The sequence below is a fragment of the Acanthochromis polyacanthus genome, chromosome 13 (genome assembly GCF_021347895.1).
Source record: "Acanthochromis polyacanthus isolate Apoly-LR-REF ecotype Palm Island chromosome 13, KAUST_Apoly_ChrSc, whole genome shotgun sequence".
In the NCBI taxonomy this organism is placed as follows: domain Eukaryota; kingdom Metazoa; phylum Chordata; class Actinopteri; family Pomacentridae; genus Acanthochromis; species Acanthochromis polyacanthus.
In genome coordinates, this window is record NC_067125.1 from 23,519,348 (window position 1) to 23,539,309 (window position 19,962).

Below are 19,962 nucleotides of genomic sequence, written 5' to 3' on the forward strand. Positions count from 1 at the left end.
TTGAAAACTATTTGACCAGAGTGACATGATTAACTCAGGTGTGTCATTTAATTGACATCACAGGTGTTTCCAAACTCATAATCAGTCAGTCTGCCTATTTAAAGGGAGACAAGTAGTCACCCTGCTGTTTGGTGAAAAGGTGTGTACCACACTGAACATGGACAACAGAAAGCGAAGGAGAGAATTGTCCCAGGACATCCGAAAAAAAATTATAGACAAACATCTTAAAGGTAAAGGCTATAAGACCATCTCTAAACAGCTTGAAGTTCCTGTGACAACAGTGGCTCATATTATTCAGAAGTTCAAGACCCACGGGACAGTAGCCAACCTCCCTGGACGTGGCCGCAAGAGGAAAATTGATGACAAATTGAAGAGACGGATCGTTGGAATTGTATCCAAAGAGCCCAGAGCAACCTCCAAAGAAATTAAAGGTGAACTCCAAGGCCAAGGTACATCAGTGTCAGATCGCACCATTCGTCGTTGTTTGAGCCAAAGTGGACTTCATGGGAGACGACCAAGGAGGACACCACTGCTGAAAAAAACTCATAAAAAAGCCAGACTGGAATTTGCAAAAATGCATGTTGACAAGCCACAAAGCCTCTGGGAGAATGTCCTTTGGACAGATGAGACCAAACTGGAGCTTTTTGGTAAGGCACATCAACTCTATGTTCATAGACTCAAAAACCAAGCATACGAAGAAAAGAACACTGTCCCTACGGTGAAACATGGAGGAGGCTCAGTAATGTTTTGGGGCTGCTTTGCTGCATCTGGCACAGGGTGTCTTGAAAGTGTGCAAGATATGATGAAATCTGAAGACTATCAAGGCATTCTGGAGAGAAATGTGCTGCCTAGTGTCAGAAAGCTTGGTCTCAGTCGCAGGTCATGGGTCTTCCAACAGGACAACGATCCAAAACACACAGCCAAAAACACCCAAGAATGGCTGAGAGAAAAGCGTTGGACTATTCTAAAGTGGCCTTCTATGAGCCCAGATCTGAATCCCATTGAACATATGTGGAAGGAGCTGAAACATGCCATTTGGAGAAGACACCCATCAAACCTGAGACAACTGGAGCTGTTTGCTCATGAGGAGTGGGCCAAAATACCTGTTGACAGCTGCAGAACGCTCATTGACAAATACAGAAATCGTTTAATTGCAGTGATTGCCTCAAAAGGTTGTGCAACAAAATATTAAGTTATGGGTACCATCATTTTTGTCCAGCCCTATTTCATTAGTTTGTTTTTTTAAATAATTATGTTAATCAACAATTCAAAAGTGATGGCTGATTTTGATTATTTAATTTTCAATAAATTTTTATTTATTGTTACTTTTGTGAGTTTCAAGTGATTTCAGTGAGAATTGTGGGTTTTTCCTTCTTTAACTGAGGGGTACCAACAATTTTGTCCACGTGTGTAACTCCGATCAGAGGTGACAGAAATTGATAAAACTGTTGATACCAATCTGAGTGGCGTTTAGTTTTGATTAGAGCAGAAAGTTTAACAAGCAACAGCAAACAGTGCAGGGAGTGATTTACAGATTAGATTTTGCCTCCCAGGCTATAGTCTGCTTCTTTCAATTACATATTGACGTCATGCGGTTGTGATTGTCTAGTTACACACTCGCGTCACAGAAACGTAGCACAGCTCTTTAGAGGGATTTCAGCGAGCACCCCATTAGCACGAGGCTCCCCTACTCCTCTGAGATGCTCTGCTAATCTCACAACTGACAGTTTTATCACTTAATAGGTCTGTGGATATCCAGGCCTTCAGCTTGTAAAGCAGCAGAAGGAAACAGTTGTCCTTTTATCAGCCTGCCTCCCTCTGAACAGTTCCCTTCAGTTGTTCCTGCAGGCCTAAATAATTGTTGCATAACAACAGTACAGTCATATTGTTTGGACATAAAAGAAGTCAGGGACACAAGTTCATGACTTTCACAGGAAAACATAATGCTTTTGCTTTTTACATTTACTGGTGCACGTTTGATGGCGACTTTAAAGGTCCCATCTGGAAAGATGTACAACGCGTCACATCACAAAATGACTTTTATACATTAAAATAGTTAATGTGAACTGTTTATGATAAGATTATAAAATAATTTTGCTGGTAAGTACCTGATAAAATCTGCTAGACCATGTTCATCTCTGCAGCCTAAGAAGTCTCGTTCTGGAGCCAAAAAGATTGACCGGCATCAGTCCTGCCGTGTCACAAATTTGTGAGTTTATTTAGTTCTTTGTACACCAGCTCTAATTACTTCACCGTCACTTTATCTGTGTCATTTAGGGGCCTCCATAGCTCCAGTTAGATTAGACCTGACAGTGCTATTGCTGTTTTCCACACCTGATATTGAGAATTTTAACATCTTCAACTGGGATTGTGTTGGGAGTTGAGGAAAATTATCCATCCATCCATTCTCTATACACCGCTTTATCCTCACTACGGTCGCGGGGTGTGCTGGAGCCTATCCCAGCTGACTCGGGTGAAGGTAGGGGACACCCTGGACAGGTCACCAGTCTGTCACAGCGCTACATATACAGACACACAGTCACACTCACACCTATGGACAATTTAGAGTAACCAATTAACTTGAGGAAAATTAGTTCTTATTTAATTAATTCAGAAATGATAGTAAAATAGCCAAAACATTAAACTGATGTTAAACTCAGTTCAGTTATGTCTTGGGGAAATACTCTGGACAAAGAAGAAATCTTAGTCTGAATTTTCCTTTCTTCTCTTGGAAACTAGCTCTTATTGGAATTTTTTTTTATTAAGCAAGAAAGAGTAAATAGGAAAGAAAAGACTGCTTTGGAATAATAGGCTGCTGGAGAAAGGGATTTTTAGGCAGACTCTGTGTTTTGTCAGATGTGAAGAAGCCAGAATAAATACAGTAACTTAAGACAGCACAGACTGAGCAGAGTGCTTCTGAATTCATCATTTGCAGATGAAGATTTACCAGAACATTATATTAATATAATACAGCACATTCTCATGGTGTAGTGTGAGTGTAAGTAGTGTCATGGTGTTTTCAACCATTTTAACTTATAATCCCTTGGAAAAGTTGTCACATTCAACAAAAATATTCAACAAAAGGGTGATTTCTTGTTGAAACTGCTTAAGAACATATCAAGAAAAATGGTACGCACACAAAAAAAACCCTCAAATTAATCCCATTAATCATCTCACAACCACTTAGGTTTACACACGTGGACAAAATTGTTGTTACTCCTCAGTTAAAGAAGGAAAAACCCACAATTCTCACTGAAATCACTTGAAACTCACAAAAGTAACAATAAATAAAAATTTATTGAAAATTAAATAATCAAAATCAGCCATCACTTTTGAATTGTTGATTAACATAATTATTTAAAAAAACAAACTCATGAAATAGGGCTGGACAAAAATGATGGTACCCATAACTTAATATTTTGTTGCACAACCTTTTGAGGCAATCACTGCAATTAAACGATTTCTGTATTTGTCAATGAGCGTTCTGCAGCTGTCAACAGGTATTTTGGCCCACTCCTCATGAGCAAACAGCTCCAGTTGTCTCAGGTTTGATGGGTGTCTTCTCCAAATGGCATGTTTCAGCTCCTTCCACATATGTTCAATGGGATTCAGATCTGGGCTCATAGAAGGCCACTTTAGAATAGTCCAACGCTTTTCTCTCAGCCATTCTTGGGTGTTTTTGGCTGTGTGTTTTGGATCGTTGTCCTGTTGGAAGACCCATGACCTGCGACTGAGACCAAGCTTTCTGACACTAGGCAGCACATTTCTCTCCAGAATGCCTTGATAGTCTTCAGATTTCATCGTACCTTGCACACTTTCAAGACACCCTGTGCCAGATGCAGCAAAGCAGCCCCAAAACATTACTGAGCCTCCTCCATGTTTCACCGTAGGGACAGTGTTCTTTTCTTCGTATGCTTGGTTTTTGAGTCTATGAACATAGAGTTGACGTGCCTTACCAAAAAGCTCCAGTTTGGTCTCATCTGTCCAAAGGACATTCTCCCAGAAGCTTTGTGGCTTGTCAACATGCATTTTTGCAAATTCCAGTCTCGCTTTTTTATGAGTTTTTTTTCAGCAGTGGTGTCCTCCTTGGTCGTCTCCCATGAAGTCCACTTTGGCTCAAACAACGACGAATGGTGCGATCTGACACTGATGTACCTTGGCCTTGGAGTTCACCTTTAATTTCTTTGGAGGTTGCTCTGGGCTCTTTGGATACAATTCCAACGATCCGTCTCTTCAATTTGTCATCAATTTTCCTCTTGCGGCCACGTCCAGGGAGGTTGGCTACTGTTCCGTGGGTCTTGAACTTCTGAATAATATGAGCCACTGTTGTCACAGGAACTTCAAGCTGTTTAGAGATGGTCTTATAGCCTTTACCTTTAAGATGTTTGTCTATAATTTTTTTCGGATGTCCTGGGACAATTCTCTCCTTCGCTTTCTGTTGTCCATGTTCAGTGTGGTACACACCTTTTCACCAAACAGCAGGGTGACTACTTGTCTCCCTTTAAATAGGCAGACTGACTGATTATGAGTTTGGAAACACCTGTGATGTCAATTAAATGGCACACCTGAGTTAATCATGTCACTCTGGTCAAATAGTTTTCAATCTTTTATAGAGGTACCATCATTTTTGTCCAGGCCTGTTTCATTAGTTTGTTTTTTTAAATAATTATGTTAATCAACAATTCAAAAGTAATGGCTGTTTTTGATTATTTAATTTTCAATACATTTTTATTTATTGTTACTTTTGTGAGTTTCAAGTGATTTCAGTGAGAATTGTGGGTTTTTCCTTCTTTAACTGAGGGGTACCAACAATTTTGTCCACGTGTGTATCTTGTTACTCTTTGTATATAAACCATTTAAAACCAGCTCCACACTTAGCAGCTCAAAATAAGTAATAATACACAATACGACCATATGAGACATGAAGTCCATCATGAACCTAACAAGCAGAATATTATTTACCATTCAAAAGAAATTTGCTGCTGTCAAAGAAAAACCTGATGTATTTGAAAGATTGGTGTGGCTTTCGGGTCTGAAAAGGGAAGTCAACACAGAAATGGGTTTATCCTGTACTCCATCTAACAGGATCGTACAGAAGTCTATGAGAAAATGACGCCATCTGTGACATCAGTGAATATTTCAATAATTAATTTATGGTCTACGTCAAAGCACTGATATCAAAGGTATATGTGCTCTGGAGACTGAACACAAAATTAACCTATACGCAGATGACATTTTACTTTACCTACAAGAACCGAAAACCTCAGTGAAGGAAGTATTTAACCTCATTACAACCTTCTCACGTCTTTCAGACTACTCCATCAACTGGTCAAAATCAATCATATTACCTTTAACAGAAAACTCATGGAATCCCACAGTCCAAACCTCGAATTATTCTATTCCTACTGGCAACATCAGATATCTAGGCATAAATATTTCCTCCAAACTCTCAGAGCTAGTTCACCTGAACTACACCCCACTTTTGGATAAAGTCTGTGATGATCTAAGGCGATGGAATAACCTCCCCATCTCCCTTTTGGGACGATTAGCTACGGTTAAAATGAAAATATTACCTAAAATCAACTACCTCTTTTCCATGATTCCGTTTAAACCCACATCAAAGTGGTTTCAATCGTTAGACTCTGCCATTGGTAAATTCTATTCAAAGAACAAAAAGGCTAAAATCAGTCTGGCCACCCTCCAGAGGAATAAATCAGAAGGGGGACTGGGAGCCCCCAACTTCATGTATTATTACTTAGCCAACCAACTTCAGTATATCACCAAATGGATTCATCCACATGTAGAATATAACTCCTGGCTGGAACTAGAACAGTTAGATTGTAACCAGATCAAAATCTCTGACCTGCCCTTTATCACTTCCGCCCTTAAACATCACTCCTGCTTCAAGAACCCAATGATTGCCTCCACCTTGTCTGCCTGGTGGAAAACATTGGAGGTCACAGGCTCCCAATTAAAACCCAGCATACTGTCCCCAATCTGGCACAACCCTGATTTTGCAAACAATAAAATAGCTCTTTATTTCAGGACGTGGGCAGAGAGAGGAGTCACCCACCTCCACCACCTTTTTGATGATAACATATTTAGGACATATACAAACTTATTCCAAACATTCGAAATAAGAAATGGAAACTTCCTCCACTACCTACAGGTAAAGAAGACGCTTACAAGTAGAATTCCATCGCTTCAGTCTAATCCACAGCCAACTGATTTACAGCCACCTGAATTTGTCAAATATATTGCGAAACTGTCTCCAAGAAACAAAAAGAACCTCTCAAAAATTTATAGTTTACTCTCAAATACAGATTCTATTCACCTACCAACTCACAAATGGGAAGAAGACTTGTCCAAATCCTTTGACTCTGATTTTTGGACCCAGATCTGTGAAAACACATTTAAAATGACAAAAAATACCAACTTACAACTGATCCAATTTAAGGTTCTTCATAGAACGCATATAACCCAATATAAATTATATAAAATGGGCTTCTCAAACTCAGACACATGTACTCAATGCACTCAAAACATGGCTGACACATATTTTCACGCCCTTTGGCTATGTACACCTGTCTATCAATTCTGGGCACTAATCACACAGAAACTCTCCGATATTTTGGGCTGTGGGATTCCACATTCCCCGAACATTTGCCTAATTGGTGACCTAACGCTAACAGCCTTACCGGTTATCCACATCCAACCCACACTTGCAGCTATCGCCATTGCCAAAAAAACTATTTTAGTCAACTGGAAAGATAAGAAAGCCCTCAACATCATCCATTGGCTAAACCTCCTCACAGAACACATTTCACTGGAGAGAATGTCTGCTACCCGGAAAAAACAATTGGACTCATTTAAAGAAAAATGGTCTCCATTTATTAATTCATTAAATATTAACTTATAGCTCCTGCTTGTATGTGGGCGTATGCCACTGCCTCCATTATTTAAAAAAAAAAAAAAAAAAAAAATCTGTAATACCTGTTCTGTCTGTGCATATGGTCTAACTTTCCTCTGTTTTATTTCAGTTTATTAACACTACAACTCTCAAAGATTGATAGCACCATGGACTTCAAGACCGTATGCATGCACTGGTGGTGACCTTCCTCTAGGGTTCCCGGGGTTGCTCTCTGGCTCTGCGGGGTCGGGGTGGCTTGTGCCCCTCTCCCTGGTGTTGGATGTCTCGGGTGTCTCCCCCATTGAGCTCTAGGTCTGCTGGGTCTGCACGCTCTCCCTGGACCTTGGGGTGTCGGCGGCTGATCTCTCCTGGGCGCCTGGCTGGTCCGGGGGGCTTCGGGTGAGTCGGCCCCTCCGTTGCTCCCCTGTCCCTTCCTGCTCCGCTACCCTCCTCCTCCCTCCTCTCCTGCCTGCCCGCCCCTCCTCGCCCCTCTCCCTCTCCCGTGGGGGGCCGGTGGCCCTCTGCGGGCGGGTGGTCTGGCGCGGGGGCTGGGTGTTCTCTCTGGGGGGGTGGCTCTGGCCCACCTGGGCACAGGCCTTCATCCTGGCCTGTGTGCCCCCACTGGAGTCCAGTTTCTGCTGGCTGGGGGCCTCCGTCCGGGCCTGGTGCTGTCCTGGGGTGTGGTGGGGTGGGTGGGGTCTCGGGGGCGCTGCGGGGTGGGCGCCCTGCGTCCTTGTCGTGCCGGCTCCTGGGTGGGTGTGGCGGCTTGTGGCCCTCGCTTCCTTGTGGCGCGGCCTGGTCCCCCCTTCGGGGTGGGGCGCCGCATGTGGCTGACCTGTGTTGGGGCTACGGTGCCTGCCGGGGCGCTGCTCTGATCTGCAGCTCCCGGGGGGTTCTTGTGCCGGCTGGGCCAGTTGGTTCGTGTGGGCCCTCCCCGGTCCCTTGCCTCTTGGCTCTGGGGGCCCTCTGCGTCAGTACCGGTGGTCTTGCTACCTGCCTCCCCCACTGCTTTGTCCTCTTGGGCCAGATCCACACCAGAATGCCTCTGATTGTGCACCTCACATTTTTCACACCTCACTGTAAATAGCAACCTTTAGGCACATATAGGGACACAACATTTAGGGCCCCGAGGGCAGGTGGGGGTGGGAACGATGGGCACTGTGGTGGGGCGGGTGGCAGGGCTATACGGCCCTGTCTCCCCCTCATCACCCTCTTGCCTGCCTCCCCTGCTCTCCAATCTTTTTTTTTAATGCACCACACACACTCACCTTGGGGCTAGGTCTGGGTTGGCTAACGCCCCCCCAGCCTTCCCACTTTTAATGCACCACATGACACCCAGGGTTACACTACCACGGTGCTGGGATAATGTTTCCCGTTAGGGATCGGGAGACATATTAATAGGAGAATAACGGGTGGGTTTCACCGTTATGGCCTCTCTGGTGGGATCTGGCCCCCATATGGCTTTACGGCTATGGGGCGGCGGGGTGCACCATCATCCGTGTCGCTGTGGCTGGGGGTCCCCGGGGCCGGGGGTCCGGGGCCTGTGGGGGTTCTCCTGCGTGTCCTGCTGGTCCCGGCTGGTGCGGTGACCCTTGTTGGGCTGCGGGATCTGGACTGGCTGTCCTGGTGGGTGCTGTGGCTTTGGCGCGGGCTGGTTGTGTGTGGTGCCTCTATCCTGGTGGGGGGGTTGGTTCGTGTCGCGGGATGTGGGGGCCTTGGGTGTGCTGTGCTCGCCCGGGGGCTGGTGCGGGTGGGTATGCGGGGTGCCCCCCCCATTGGCGTTGCCGGGCCCCACTGCTCTGTCCATTTTTGCCCTCTGGACTCGCATTGGGTCCCGGCTCCGGTTCCCTCCGGCCGGCCTCCGGTGGCGGCCTGCCCCGGTGTTGGGCTGGTTGCCGTCCCTTCGGCGGGGCGCTCTGCCCCTGTGTCTGGCTTCCCGGCTGCTTGGGGCCGTCGGCCCCCCTTGGGGGTGGGGGGTGGGTGGGGTGTGGGTGGGTGGGGTGGTGGGGTGTGGGGGTTTGGTGGGGCTGGGGCGGGCGGGGTTGGGGTTTGGGTGGCGGGTGGGTCCGCTTGCCCCGGGCTGCCTGGGCCGGTTCCGGCGTGCTGGGGGTGTTGGTAGCTTCGCCCTCTTGTCTTCGGGGTCCGTGTGGTACATGGTGGCCCCGGTTGCTCTCTGGGGGCGCTGCCCCGTGGCTCCTCGGCCTGTGGGGGGGTGCCCTGTCGGCTTGGCACTGCACTGCTGTGATGGCTGTTCTGGGCTTCGGGGTCTTTCACACTTGCATGTGCATGTTTGCTCAGGTCCCACCAGCTCCTGTCGAGTTCCGCTGTTGAGCAGTGATGGGACCCGCCGGAATGTGCTGAGACTCTCTCCAGAGTCTAATCTCAAACTAAACCCTCTCTCCTTTTCTCTAGTATCTTCCTCTAGTATCATCTGGCCTATTCCACTCTATACTAACATGACACCCACAACTATGGTGTTTAGTACTGTCTGGCTAATTATTCTTTCATTTATTTATTTATTTATTGTTTGTTTGGTTTTCTGTTCTCTTGTGTATGTGTTTGCTTTTTTGTCTTATTGATGGGTAATTATTAGTTGGGAATAGCACAACACCTGATATTCTTCAGATGTAATAGCATTGCTTGCTAGACCCTGTCCCTGTCCATCCCCTCTCGTCCTGTCCACCCCTTTGTTTCCCCTCACATCACCACTGAGGTGTAGCACTGCCCTCCCTGGCTCTTAAACAGGGTAATGTAATAAAAAGTGTCAGCTTAGCTTTCAGGGAGGGCTGGTGATGGTCACACGCATGCACCAAATAATAAGATATTTGGCTGCAAGACTAAAATATGCATTAATCTCATAAAGTGTTGACACCCCTTTCATGGAGTTAAACAATGAGAATAAATGCAGACAAAAAAGAGAAAAAAAAAAAAAAAAAAAAAAAAAATTTATGGTCTCAGCTGCAAGCTTTAAGGTTTCTGGAATATAGCATGGTGCTCACTTTTCACATTATGTTCCCATTTTAAGTAAAACAGTGTGAAAATGTCAACCTGCAGGCGATGCGAGAGAAAAATTACAAGTAAAGAAAATCATCCTCTGGGAACCATGAATGCTTGTACATTTCCCAGAAAGTCACCTGATAGCTGCTGAGACATTTACACTGCCTTTCAAAAGTATGGGATCACTCTGAAATGTCCTGATTTTTGAAAGAAAAGCAGTTTTTAAAAAAAATGATGACAACATTAAATGAATAAATAAAAATCCAGTACAGAGGTACAGAGGGACATTTCCAGCAACCATCACTCTGTGTTCTAATGCTACATTGTGTTAGCTAATGGTGTTGAAAGGCTCATTGATAATTAGAAAACCCTTATGCACTTATGTTAGCACATGAAGAAAAGTGTGAGTTTTCATGGAAAACATGAAACTGTCTGGATGACCCCAAACGTCTGAAGGGTAGTGTAGGTCTGGACTACTGAGGCGCTGTCATTCCTGTGGGAAAATTGCATAAATCAGAGCAGAACACAACAGTAACTGTGGTTAAACACAAACTAGAGACAGTAGCCAACAATACCACTTGGACTAGAACAAGATTATTTGTCTTTCATTACTATTATTCTTCTTATTCTTATTGTTTCTATCTGACACAATACATTTCACTGCACACTATATTATCTATAATTGTGTTTGTGATAAATAAAGGTCTTGAATCCATCCATCCATCCATCCTCTATACACCGCTTTATCCTCATTAGGGTCGCGGGGGTGCTGGAGTCTATCTCAGCTGACTCGGGCGAAGGCAGGGGACACCCTGGACAGGTCGCCTGTCTGTCGCAGGGCAGGTCTTGAGTCTTGAATCTTAATTCAGATCAGTTTAGGAGCTAAAGTTTTCCAACTCCTTTTTTTCAGCTTGATTTGAGAAAGACGGAGACAACAAAAATGAAATAATTAGTTCTAATGTGACTTTGTGGAGCTGCCCTGTTTGTCTTGTGATGCTGCTCGCTAACTGACCTCCTGTAGTGAATTGTTCCAGATGACTCATGCACTGCAGGAGATACTTCTGAAGAGCTTTGTTATTGCTGAAATGTAAAGTTAACTTTTGCAGAGATTTGACCTCATCTGTCCTCTGTACATAACTCTGAGTCTGCCAGAGAGCTCTCAGCCCAGCAGCTGTCTGACTGAACGCTGCTTCACACACATCCCTCCTCAGTCACTCTGCTGCTTTGGAAGGCACACTCTCAAACATATTTCCTTCTGCAAAGCACTTGGCTTCAGGGCATGATATGTGAGGTACAGTATTTCTCGTGTCTCGTACACTCCCGTCTTATTGCTAACATCTCGTGAATAATGCATCGTTCTGATGGTTTGGGTGAGAACGCCTTTGAAGATGAAAGTTTGAAATCTTTGACATCAATTCAAGAACAAGTTTTGAAGGTGAACATATGTTGGCATGCATTCATTATGGGAGTGTGTGTGAGTGTGTTCAGGTCAACCTTCAGCCAGTCTGAATGTCCTTCTGTTGTTTGTCAGGATATGGCAGTGGTTATCTGCTGCTTCAGATTCAGTCCTGACACTCACACGCTCTGTTTGTCAACATTTTGAACATGAACTAAATGAGTTTATTTTACAATAGAGTATGATTAAAAATGGAGAGAACCTGAAGTATGAATGGCTGTTGCTACGGTTTCTCGTTTCCCTGGTGACCCTGATGTCAAAGCCCCCCCCCCCCTCCTCCTCCTCTGGTACTGATGGGCTGATGACATCCACGATGGAAAGTGTTCACTAAGACGTTATGAAAAGCCTTTCAGGTAGAAAAAGCAGGGGAGTGCTGTAGCCTCTGATGCTGGATGGCAGGATTTTTGGATGGCTGCACAGTTACATAAAAGCTAATTGACCATAAATTTAATGCACTGACCTAAGTGGACTTCACTACCTCACTGGGCATGGGTGCATTCCGGTTTATTACCAATAAAATATACATATTGCCATAATGACCATATGTGCAACTGATCCATGTGCAGTACTGAGCATTTCCAGGTAAAAATGAAATATGGACTGTACTGTATGCGGATGTTGTGTTGAAATGCTCTGGACTCATATCTTTAACTAATGATGGACTTAGTTTTTCTTTACTTCGCTGATTGGTTCCTACCATAATAAGGATTTCTAGTCATTGAATAGGGCTCATAAAAAACACAAATGGAAATGGAATCTAATATGACAAATTTGTCACATTATTTTTGTCTGCCTAAATGGCAGCTTTGCACACTGTTCAACCTTATTTTAAGCAGCTTCATGAGGTCGTCATCTAGAGTGGTTTCAGCTAACAGGTGTGTCATGTCAGACGTTAGCTGCTAGAATTTCTTCTCTCTTATGTTTGACATCATCAGCTGTGTTGTGTTGAGGTGGCGTTTATACACAGCAAACAGCCCTGTTCAACCACTGTACAAATCCTTATGATGGTAAGAACTGCTCAGCAAAGCAAACAAAACCAAAGCTCGTCATCAGTGAAAGATACAAGCCCAAAACATTTCAAGGACTTTGAAAGTTTCTTCACGAGCAAAAACCATCAAACTCTATGAAACTGACAATCCTGAAGACCACCCAGGACAGGAAGACCAAGAGCTTCCACACAAGAGAACTTTGAGTTAGCAGCATCAGAAATTCACAAGGAACAGCAGCTCAGATTAGAGACCACACCATTGTTTCCCAGAGTTTAAGGTGCAGAAACATCTCAGCATCTACTGTTTGAGGAGACTGAGTGAATCAGACCTTCATGGCAGAACTGCTGCAAAGAAACCACGACTGAGGGAGACCAAGGAGAAGGAGAAGAAAACTTTGTGGACCAACTAACACAAGGAATTAAAATTAATTAGTGGAAATCTGGGGCTTCACAGTACCTCTGTGGTTAGCTCTGTTACCTTGCAGCCCGAAGATCCAAGGGCCTGGGATCTTTCTGCATGGAGTCTCCATGTTCTCCCTGTGCATGTGTGGGTTTTCTCCAGGTTCTCCAGCTTCCTCCCACAGTCCAGAAACATGCTGAGATTAATTGATTATTCTAAATTGTCCTTATACATATACATGAATATGAATGAGAGTGTGATTGTTTGTCTCTGTGTGTAGTCCTGTGATTAACTGTTAACTGTCCAAGTGTCTCTTGTCTTCACCCTATGTCAGCTGGGATAGACTCCAGCCCCCCATGACTCTAAAGAAGATTAAACAATGTATAGATGATGGATGGATGGAAATGGGAATCTGGACTTATCTGATTCTCGCTCAAAGTGAATGTGTGACAATCCCATGTGTTGGAAGGACGATGCCTCCGTGTATTGTTCCCACTGTGAAGCATGAATGACGAGCTGTGACACTGTGCAGGGCTCTGCTGGTGGTACTATTTATGAGTTGTCGGATGAAGAAAGTCTAATAATTTCATTACAATCTTCATCCCCTTGGTTCTCGTACCCTAATTAGTGTGGTCTGTGTAAAAACCTTCTGATACAAAACATTTTTCAACATGATGAAAACTCAGTTTGTTTTTGTTCAGTTTGTTTCATCATTTTCATGTTCACAGTTCTAGAGCTTGTGGGAGTTTTATCTTATTTCATTTTTGTGCCTGACCAGCTCATGTTGTTGTGTTATTAGGAAAGAACTAAATAACAAAAAAAAAAAACATAAATAAAACCTATAAACTGACATAATTGAAAATATCTGTGATCAAATAACAATTAATAGTAATAAGTGTAGTTTATGTGCAGTGGTTTACCACGGTGGCCTCACAGCTAAACATATGCTGGAGTCTTTCTGTGTGCAGTTTGCATGTTCTCTGTGTTCACCAGTGTGGGTTGTTTGGTGCTCCAGCTTCCTCCCACCATCCAAAGACATGCATGTCAGCAAACTGGTGACTATAAATCAGCTGTAGGTGTGGATGCTTGTTTGACTCTTTGTGTTAGTTCTGTGATAGTCTGACACAAAGAATGTAACATGCAGACTCCACACAGAGAGACCCCGTCATATGTTTTCCTCATTTCAGTCAGATTTCACAATGGGAAACATCAACAACAGCCTCCAGGCAGTTACCTCCTACACTGAAAACGTCCAGCTTTGCTGAGATTTTGGTTCAGTCTGTATGAGCTTGTTTGAGTGAACACTGAAGCTGCATCCTCACTTAGCCCCGCCTACAACAACTGTGATTGTTGTAAAGAAATACAAACACGTCCCTGCATTTATTTCACTTTATAACAAAATGATGGCATGGTGCAGCCAGACCGTTGTGTTCTACAGAATTGTCTGGCATAGTGACTCTAGTCCTGTGATGAACTGATGACCTGTCACCCAGTGACACAGGATCAAGTAGCTTTAACTGATGGATGGATAGAAGCACAGTTTATTTATAACCCACATGAAATATTGGCATTTTGTAGTTCCATATAGGAAATGTCAGGCTGAAGGTGAGCATAAGCAAACAAACCTAATGCAGGTTGTAATAAAACATAAAATGATTGAAAATTAAAGTGTGAGCTCTGTCTTTGGCCCTCCAAGTAATACATTTCACCTTCCAGTGAATCAGTGTTATGCAGTCTGAATGACAGGCATTTTTCATTACTTACTGTTGCTATGGTAACACCACCCCCACTCCAGCCTTGAGATGTGGTGTTATTTCAGGCGTCCAAAGCAAACGTGCCGTTTGCAAAGATAAATGAAGAACATAAGAGAGCAAACTAGCGCCTGCTCTGCGCTGCGTGAACACAACCACAGCAGCTGCTGCAGCAGGAGGACGTCCAGGCTCCACATGACACGACAAAACGATGGATTCCTCACAACCAACACACATCACTGCAAATGATTATAATGGGGCTTAGTGCTGGTTACCTAACTTTAGTTTACCAGTTATTGCATCATTCTTTCCAAATGTTTCACCTCTGGAAACCCCACAGCTCTGAATGTTCTGTGGTAATTAGTCACAGAACTTGTGATTTTTACTCACACAGTTGTTGGCATCACAAATTTTAACATGTTTACTCTCCACATTACATTCATTTTTTGACTGAATAACAAATACATCATTTTTCAAGCAGAAATGAAATATCTGATGGTTCCAGGATCTGCTGGTTTAAATTAGATTTATTGCAAATGGAAACTTTCATTTTGGGAACACAGGTCAGACAAACTGAAGATGTCGCCCTGGGATGTTGGAAGCTGAAATGAGTATTTCTTTACTTTAAATCAATTCATTGATTAATTTTGATTGGTCAAAAAGACTGTCAGATTAATCAACGATAAAAATATTGTTGCAGTTGTATTTTATAAGATATTATATAAAAAATCTTAATCTCCAAAGTAACTCGAGCTGTCTGACCCCCTGGAATTCAGTGCAGTAGATGACATAAGGTAGAATACCGTAGTACTAGTAAAGTGTTAGTACAGTATGAATATTTCACAGTTGTATTGTAATTTGTATTTAATCAACAGCAGCATCATTAAATGGCTGAATAAATTCTTGAATAAAGACATTTTTGTGTGAATGAATGTCCATGAAACAGAGAGGTGTGCTGGACACTCAGCTTGGCCACTGGTTTGGATTTTTTCCGAGCACCTTTTCAGACAAATTAAACATTGTCTGCAATGTGTGGAGCAGCTGTGGATTAATACTGGATGGTAGAGTTTCATACAGCTGCTGTCAGTGTGGAACACTCTTTCATACAAAACTGAAATATTTTACATTATTAGAATATTTTCCTTTAATGTATACAGTACAGTTTACAGTATGGCTGTGCTGCATTACAATTTACAAATTACAATTTTACATGGGGGCTGCACAGTGGAGTAGTGGTTAGCACTTTCGCCTTGCAGCAAGAAGATCCCCGGTTCAAATCTCGGGGTGGGCCTGGGATCTTTCTGCATGGAGTTTGCATGTTCTCCCTGTGCATGCGTGCGTTTTCTCCGGGTACTCCGGCTTCCTCCCACAGTCCAAAAATATGCTGATGTTAATTGGTTACTCTAAATTGTCCATAGGTGTGAATGTGAGTGTGATTGTGTGTCTGTATATGTTGCCCTGTGACAGACTGTCCAGGGTGTCCCCTGCCTTCGCCCGAGTCAGCTGGGATAGGCTCCAGCACCCCCCACGACCCTAGTGAAGATAAAGCGGTGGATAGAGAATCGATGGATGGATGGATTTTACATGGTAAACACATGGTGAGTGGATAAAACATGAAACGTTTTCACAGACTGAACCTATCCAACTGGTTCAGTCAGTCAGACTTTATCTATATAATGCTAGATGAACTGCTTTATGAAACAAAAGTCAAAAAGCAATAAAAACAAAACCTGTCATGAGTAAACCTCATAAATTGGATAAATTTGCATAAATCAAAAAAACAGACAGACGGACGGACGGACGGACAGACAGACAGACAGAGTATAACAGTATAACAATCACAGGGGCCATTTTGCTGCTTTGATTACTTTAACTTTTACTGCTTTCAGTGTTTTTGCTTAATTTTACTTACATGAGTTTACTTGTCAGTGCATTGTTTTAACTTGTAATGGAGTACTTGTGTACTTTTACATTAGATGACTCACTCCTCCACCACTGGCTGCTGTGCAGATCATAGAGTGACCAATCAGTGAAGGACCAGCAGCTGTGAGATCCACACGTGTGGAGACAGATTCAACTGATTAGTGAAGGAGGACTCACTCTGCTTCAGTGCTCCTTCTTAAGAAGGCTGCACAGAAAACAGTCTGTTTGCAACAATGGGGTCCAGGCTGCCTATTGTGTTCAGCTTTTTGTTTGCATGTGTCAGGCTTAGTGATGCTCGGCTCCTCAGTATGAGTGTGCCAACCCGCCGGGGGGTCGAGCAGCAGAAGCCTGCAGTGCTGGAAGTTGAACCAGCAGCAGAACCTGAGAGAGAGCACTCCAGTCAGTCTGCTCGACAAACCGACAGCCTTCAGTCGAAGCAGACGCCACCGGCAGCCAGCCCCTTCTCCTGGAAGTTTCCAGAGGACCCAGTGGATCCAGTGAATGAGCCACCTGCTGAGTTCAAACTGCCACAGCCAGTGGTGACCAACCGTGTCGCTGTGAGGTGTGGGGAGAGTAAGATCCAGGTGGAAGTGAATCAGGACCTGCAGGGCCTCGGCAGGCTGATAGATCCAGAGGACATCACACTTGGTGGTTGTTCAGCCACTGAGATTGACGACTTGTCTCATGTACTGATTTTTGAATCTGAGTTGCACGGCTGTGGCAGCGTGCCGGTGGTACGATGTTTGCATTCAAATAATGTGGTAATATTAGTTTTTAGTCAAGTAATGTCAGTCCCATGTTTTAAAAGGTTGTTCTTCTTTCCTTAGATGACAGAGATTGCCTTAATCTATGCCTTTACACTGGTCTACAACCCCAAAGTGTTGGGCGGAAGTCCCATCATAAGGAGACAGAGTGCTGTGATTGGAGTTGAATGCCACTACCTGAGGTAAGCTGAAATCTAAAGACACTCTTTAGCTTACTGTGTAAAGAAATCAGCTTTCTGTTAAGTGGAAAATTACAACAAACTGCTTAATGTCACACAGGTTGGCCTTAACATCAAACATGCAAAACCAGTTTGTACTGCAGACACTGTCGCTAACTTAAACCTACAATAACTCCATGCTTCACTTCCCCCCCCACCTAGTCTGCAGCAAACAGTGGACTATCACATGTCCAGCTGATACCGAAGGCTCACTGGGTTAATATTTACTCTTGGCCAACTCCTGTATCAGCTATGTCTGTGTTGTCAAAGCAAATACTAATTTGATCCATTGTTATCAAAAGAAACTCCACTATGACAACCTGAGCTAACTGTAGCTACAACCCCATCAGACATTTCAGCATAGCAGAAGCCACAACGCACAGGAAAAAGATTTCAACACTTAAGAGCCTATCAGAAAACATAATCTGAACCCTGGATGACTCAAATCTATTAATCCTTTGGTGTGGAGCATGGTTCAAAAAAGTGACCCAAATCCAATGGAAAATGCTAAACTTCTGACTCCCACTGCACATCAAAGGGTTAATAGCACTGCCACTAGGGGTATGTGTTGCACCTTTAATCACATGTGGAATTAATAACTTGTTACTTGCTGTTTTCATAAAGCTTAATGAAGCCCTCTTCTCATGAATGCAGTACCTCTAATGATTTCAGCTGGGAAAAAATATTATACCGTGTACCACTAATGCTGCTCTAAAATCAGCCTCAGTTTCTTGAAGGATTTCCTGAGTATTTTTAGGATTAGTCAAAGCTTGGCCCACACAGACTCCAGCAGGAGCTAGCCAAGCAAACTGCCTGGAGTACAGGACATCTTCTGCTTTGATGAAACCAAGGCATACATCCAAAGTCTGGTGATATTCTACATTTTTCTTTTGAACAAATCCCACAAGAAGACGGTCTTGAATGTGGGCACAATATATAGTGCACAATCAGGCTTATATACATTGTGCTGCTGTAAATCCCAGTAAAACACTAAATGTGTACCAGTGCGCTGATAATAGTTCCCAGAAATGTCCTTCATACTTCAGTTTGAGAACCTGAGAGCTCTGAGCCTAGAGAGATGGTTTTATATCAGCCAAATTACACAAGTAGCACTTATGTTTTAGAGTGAATGTTGATGAGTCTAACAGCAACTGCACTCAATTTAAATTTCTCTTTCAGGAAGCAGAGTTTGAGCCATCTGCATCTTGCCTGGAAGCACAACAAAGATGCTGTGGAGGCTGAGCAGCAGCCGCGTTTCTCTCTACAGCTCATGGATGGTGGGTTCTAGAAACCACCACTGAATACAGATCACAAGTGTGATTTTTACCAAACAATATCGTTATTTTTGCCTTAGATGACTGGCTGTCTGAGAGAACCTCCAGCAAGTATGCCTTGGGAGATACCATCAACATGCAGGCATCGGTCATGCGAAGCAATCACACACCCCTCAGAGTGTTGGCGAAGAGTTGTGTTGCCACCAAATGGCCAGACTCTACTTCAGAGCCAAGACATGCTTTTATAAAGAACAATGGGTGGGTTTTAGATATGCAGATACACGTGAAAAACCTTTCTTGTGACATTAATATTGACTTTCTTGCACAGGTGCTTGGGGGGCAGACACACGGGTTCCAGGTTCAGACCTCAGACTCGCCCTGAAAAGCTTCAATTTCAGGTCAAATCCTACAGCTTTCGTCCACTGAGGACGGTATGTGAAATAATTTCTGGTGATAAAGTATGTTGTCTGTCTGATTCTCTGAATATAATAAGCCTGTTTTTGATTTCAACAGATGTACATCACTTGCAAATTGAAGGCCATCCCAGCTTCCTCCCCAGTCACCATTCAGCACAAGGCGTGTTCCTTTGATGTGGGGTATGACAGCATTTGTGAAACTCTTTGATTCCTTCACTGATTCACAAGATGGTTACTGTGACACCAACTCCTTCCTCAGTAGGTGGAGTGAAGCTACTGGTAAACATCAGTTCTGTTCCTGCTGTGAGGACGCACGTGCAATGAGGAAGATTCGAGATGTGGATGCGGCGATAAAAGGTAATGGCATGTTGGCAGCAATGTACATAATTATTTTTCACCTGATGCCAAATGATTGTTTCTGTTTTTTTAGATGAGCAATGGGAAGCTAAAGTGACCCTGGGACCCATTGACATAGAATGAAACCTTTTACATATTTTGTTCAACAATAAAGTGATTATTTTTTAAAAGTGCTGGTCTGATGTGCAAAATGGTGTACACTGCAGTTTGAAGTGTTTTCATACCAACCAAAAGCAGTGGGGATTGAGGTCTCCATTTGGTAATCAACAAGAACTGATGGTGAAATGCAGATGTTTCAACAAGCTGCTTTTTTTAAAAAAATTTTTTTTTTGTGAAATTGATTGCAAGAACTTTCCATGAAGCAACAGGGTGTTGCTCACTGTGTCAAAACATGTGTTACATGTAAAGTCAGAGGGTTAGTTGTGCACAGTAGACTGAAAGTATTCTGGTTAATACTTATATTAAAAGCAGCAGAAGCTAGAGCAACTGATGTTGGCCTCATTTCTGG

At 43.5% G+C, this 19,962-nt stretch overlaps 1 protein-coding gene across 1 annotated transcript; it reads left to right on the forward strand.

Moving 5' to 3' along the window:
* Positions 1–16,589: 16,589 nt before the first annotated feature.
* Positions 16,590–19,624, forward strand: LOC110955869 (zona pellucida sperm-binding protein 3-like). The gene is made up of 8 exons (XM_022201015.2): positions 16,590–17,159; positions 17,253–17,371; positions 18,587–18,684; positions 18,762–18,939; positions 19,010–19,112; positions 19,195–19,277; positions 19,357–19,454; positions 19,528–19,624. The coding sequence occupies exons 1-8, from the start codon at positions 16,659–16,661 to the stop codon at positions 19,575–19,577; spliced, it is 1,230 nt and encodes a 409-aa protein (XP_022056707.2). The 5' UTR covers positions 16,590–16,658; the 3' UTR covers positions 19,578–19,624.
* The last annotated feature ends 338 nt before the right edge of the window (positions 19,625–19,962 follow it).

What these genes read in the sequence shown, in the direction of transcription:
- LOC110955869 (XM_022201015.2), top strand. Translation starts at nt 16,659, where the DNA reads ATGGGGTCCAGGCTGCCTATTGTGTTCAGCTTTTTGTTTGCATGTGTC. An exon ending in GTTGAATGCCACTACCTGAG is followed by an intron (nt 17,372 to 18,586) that starts GTAAGCTGAAAT and finishes TTTCTCTTTCAG; the next exon opens with GAAGCAGAGTTTGAGCCATC. An exon ending in GCGTGTTCCTTTGATGTGGG is followed by an intron (nt 19,278 to 19,356) that starts GTATGACAGCAT and finishes CTCCTTCCTCAG; the next exon opens with TAGGTGGAGTGAAGCTACTG.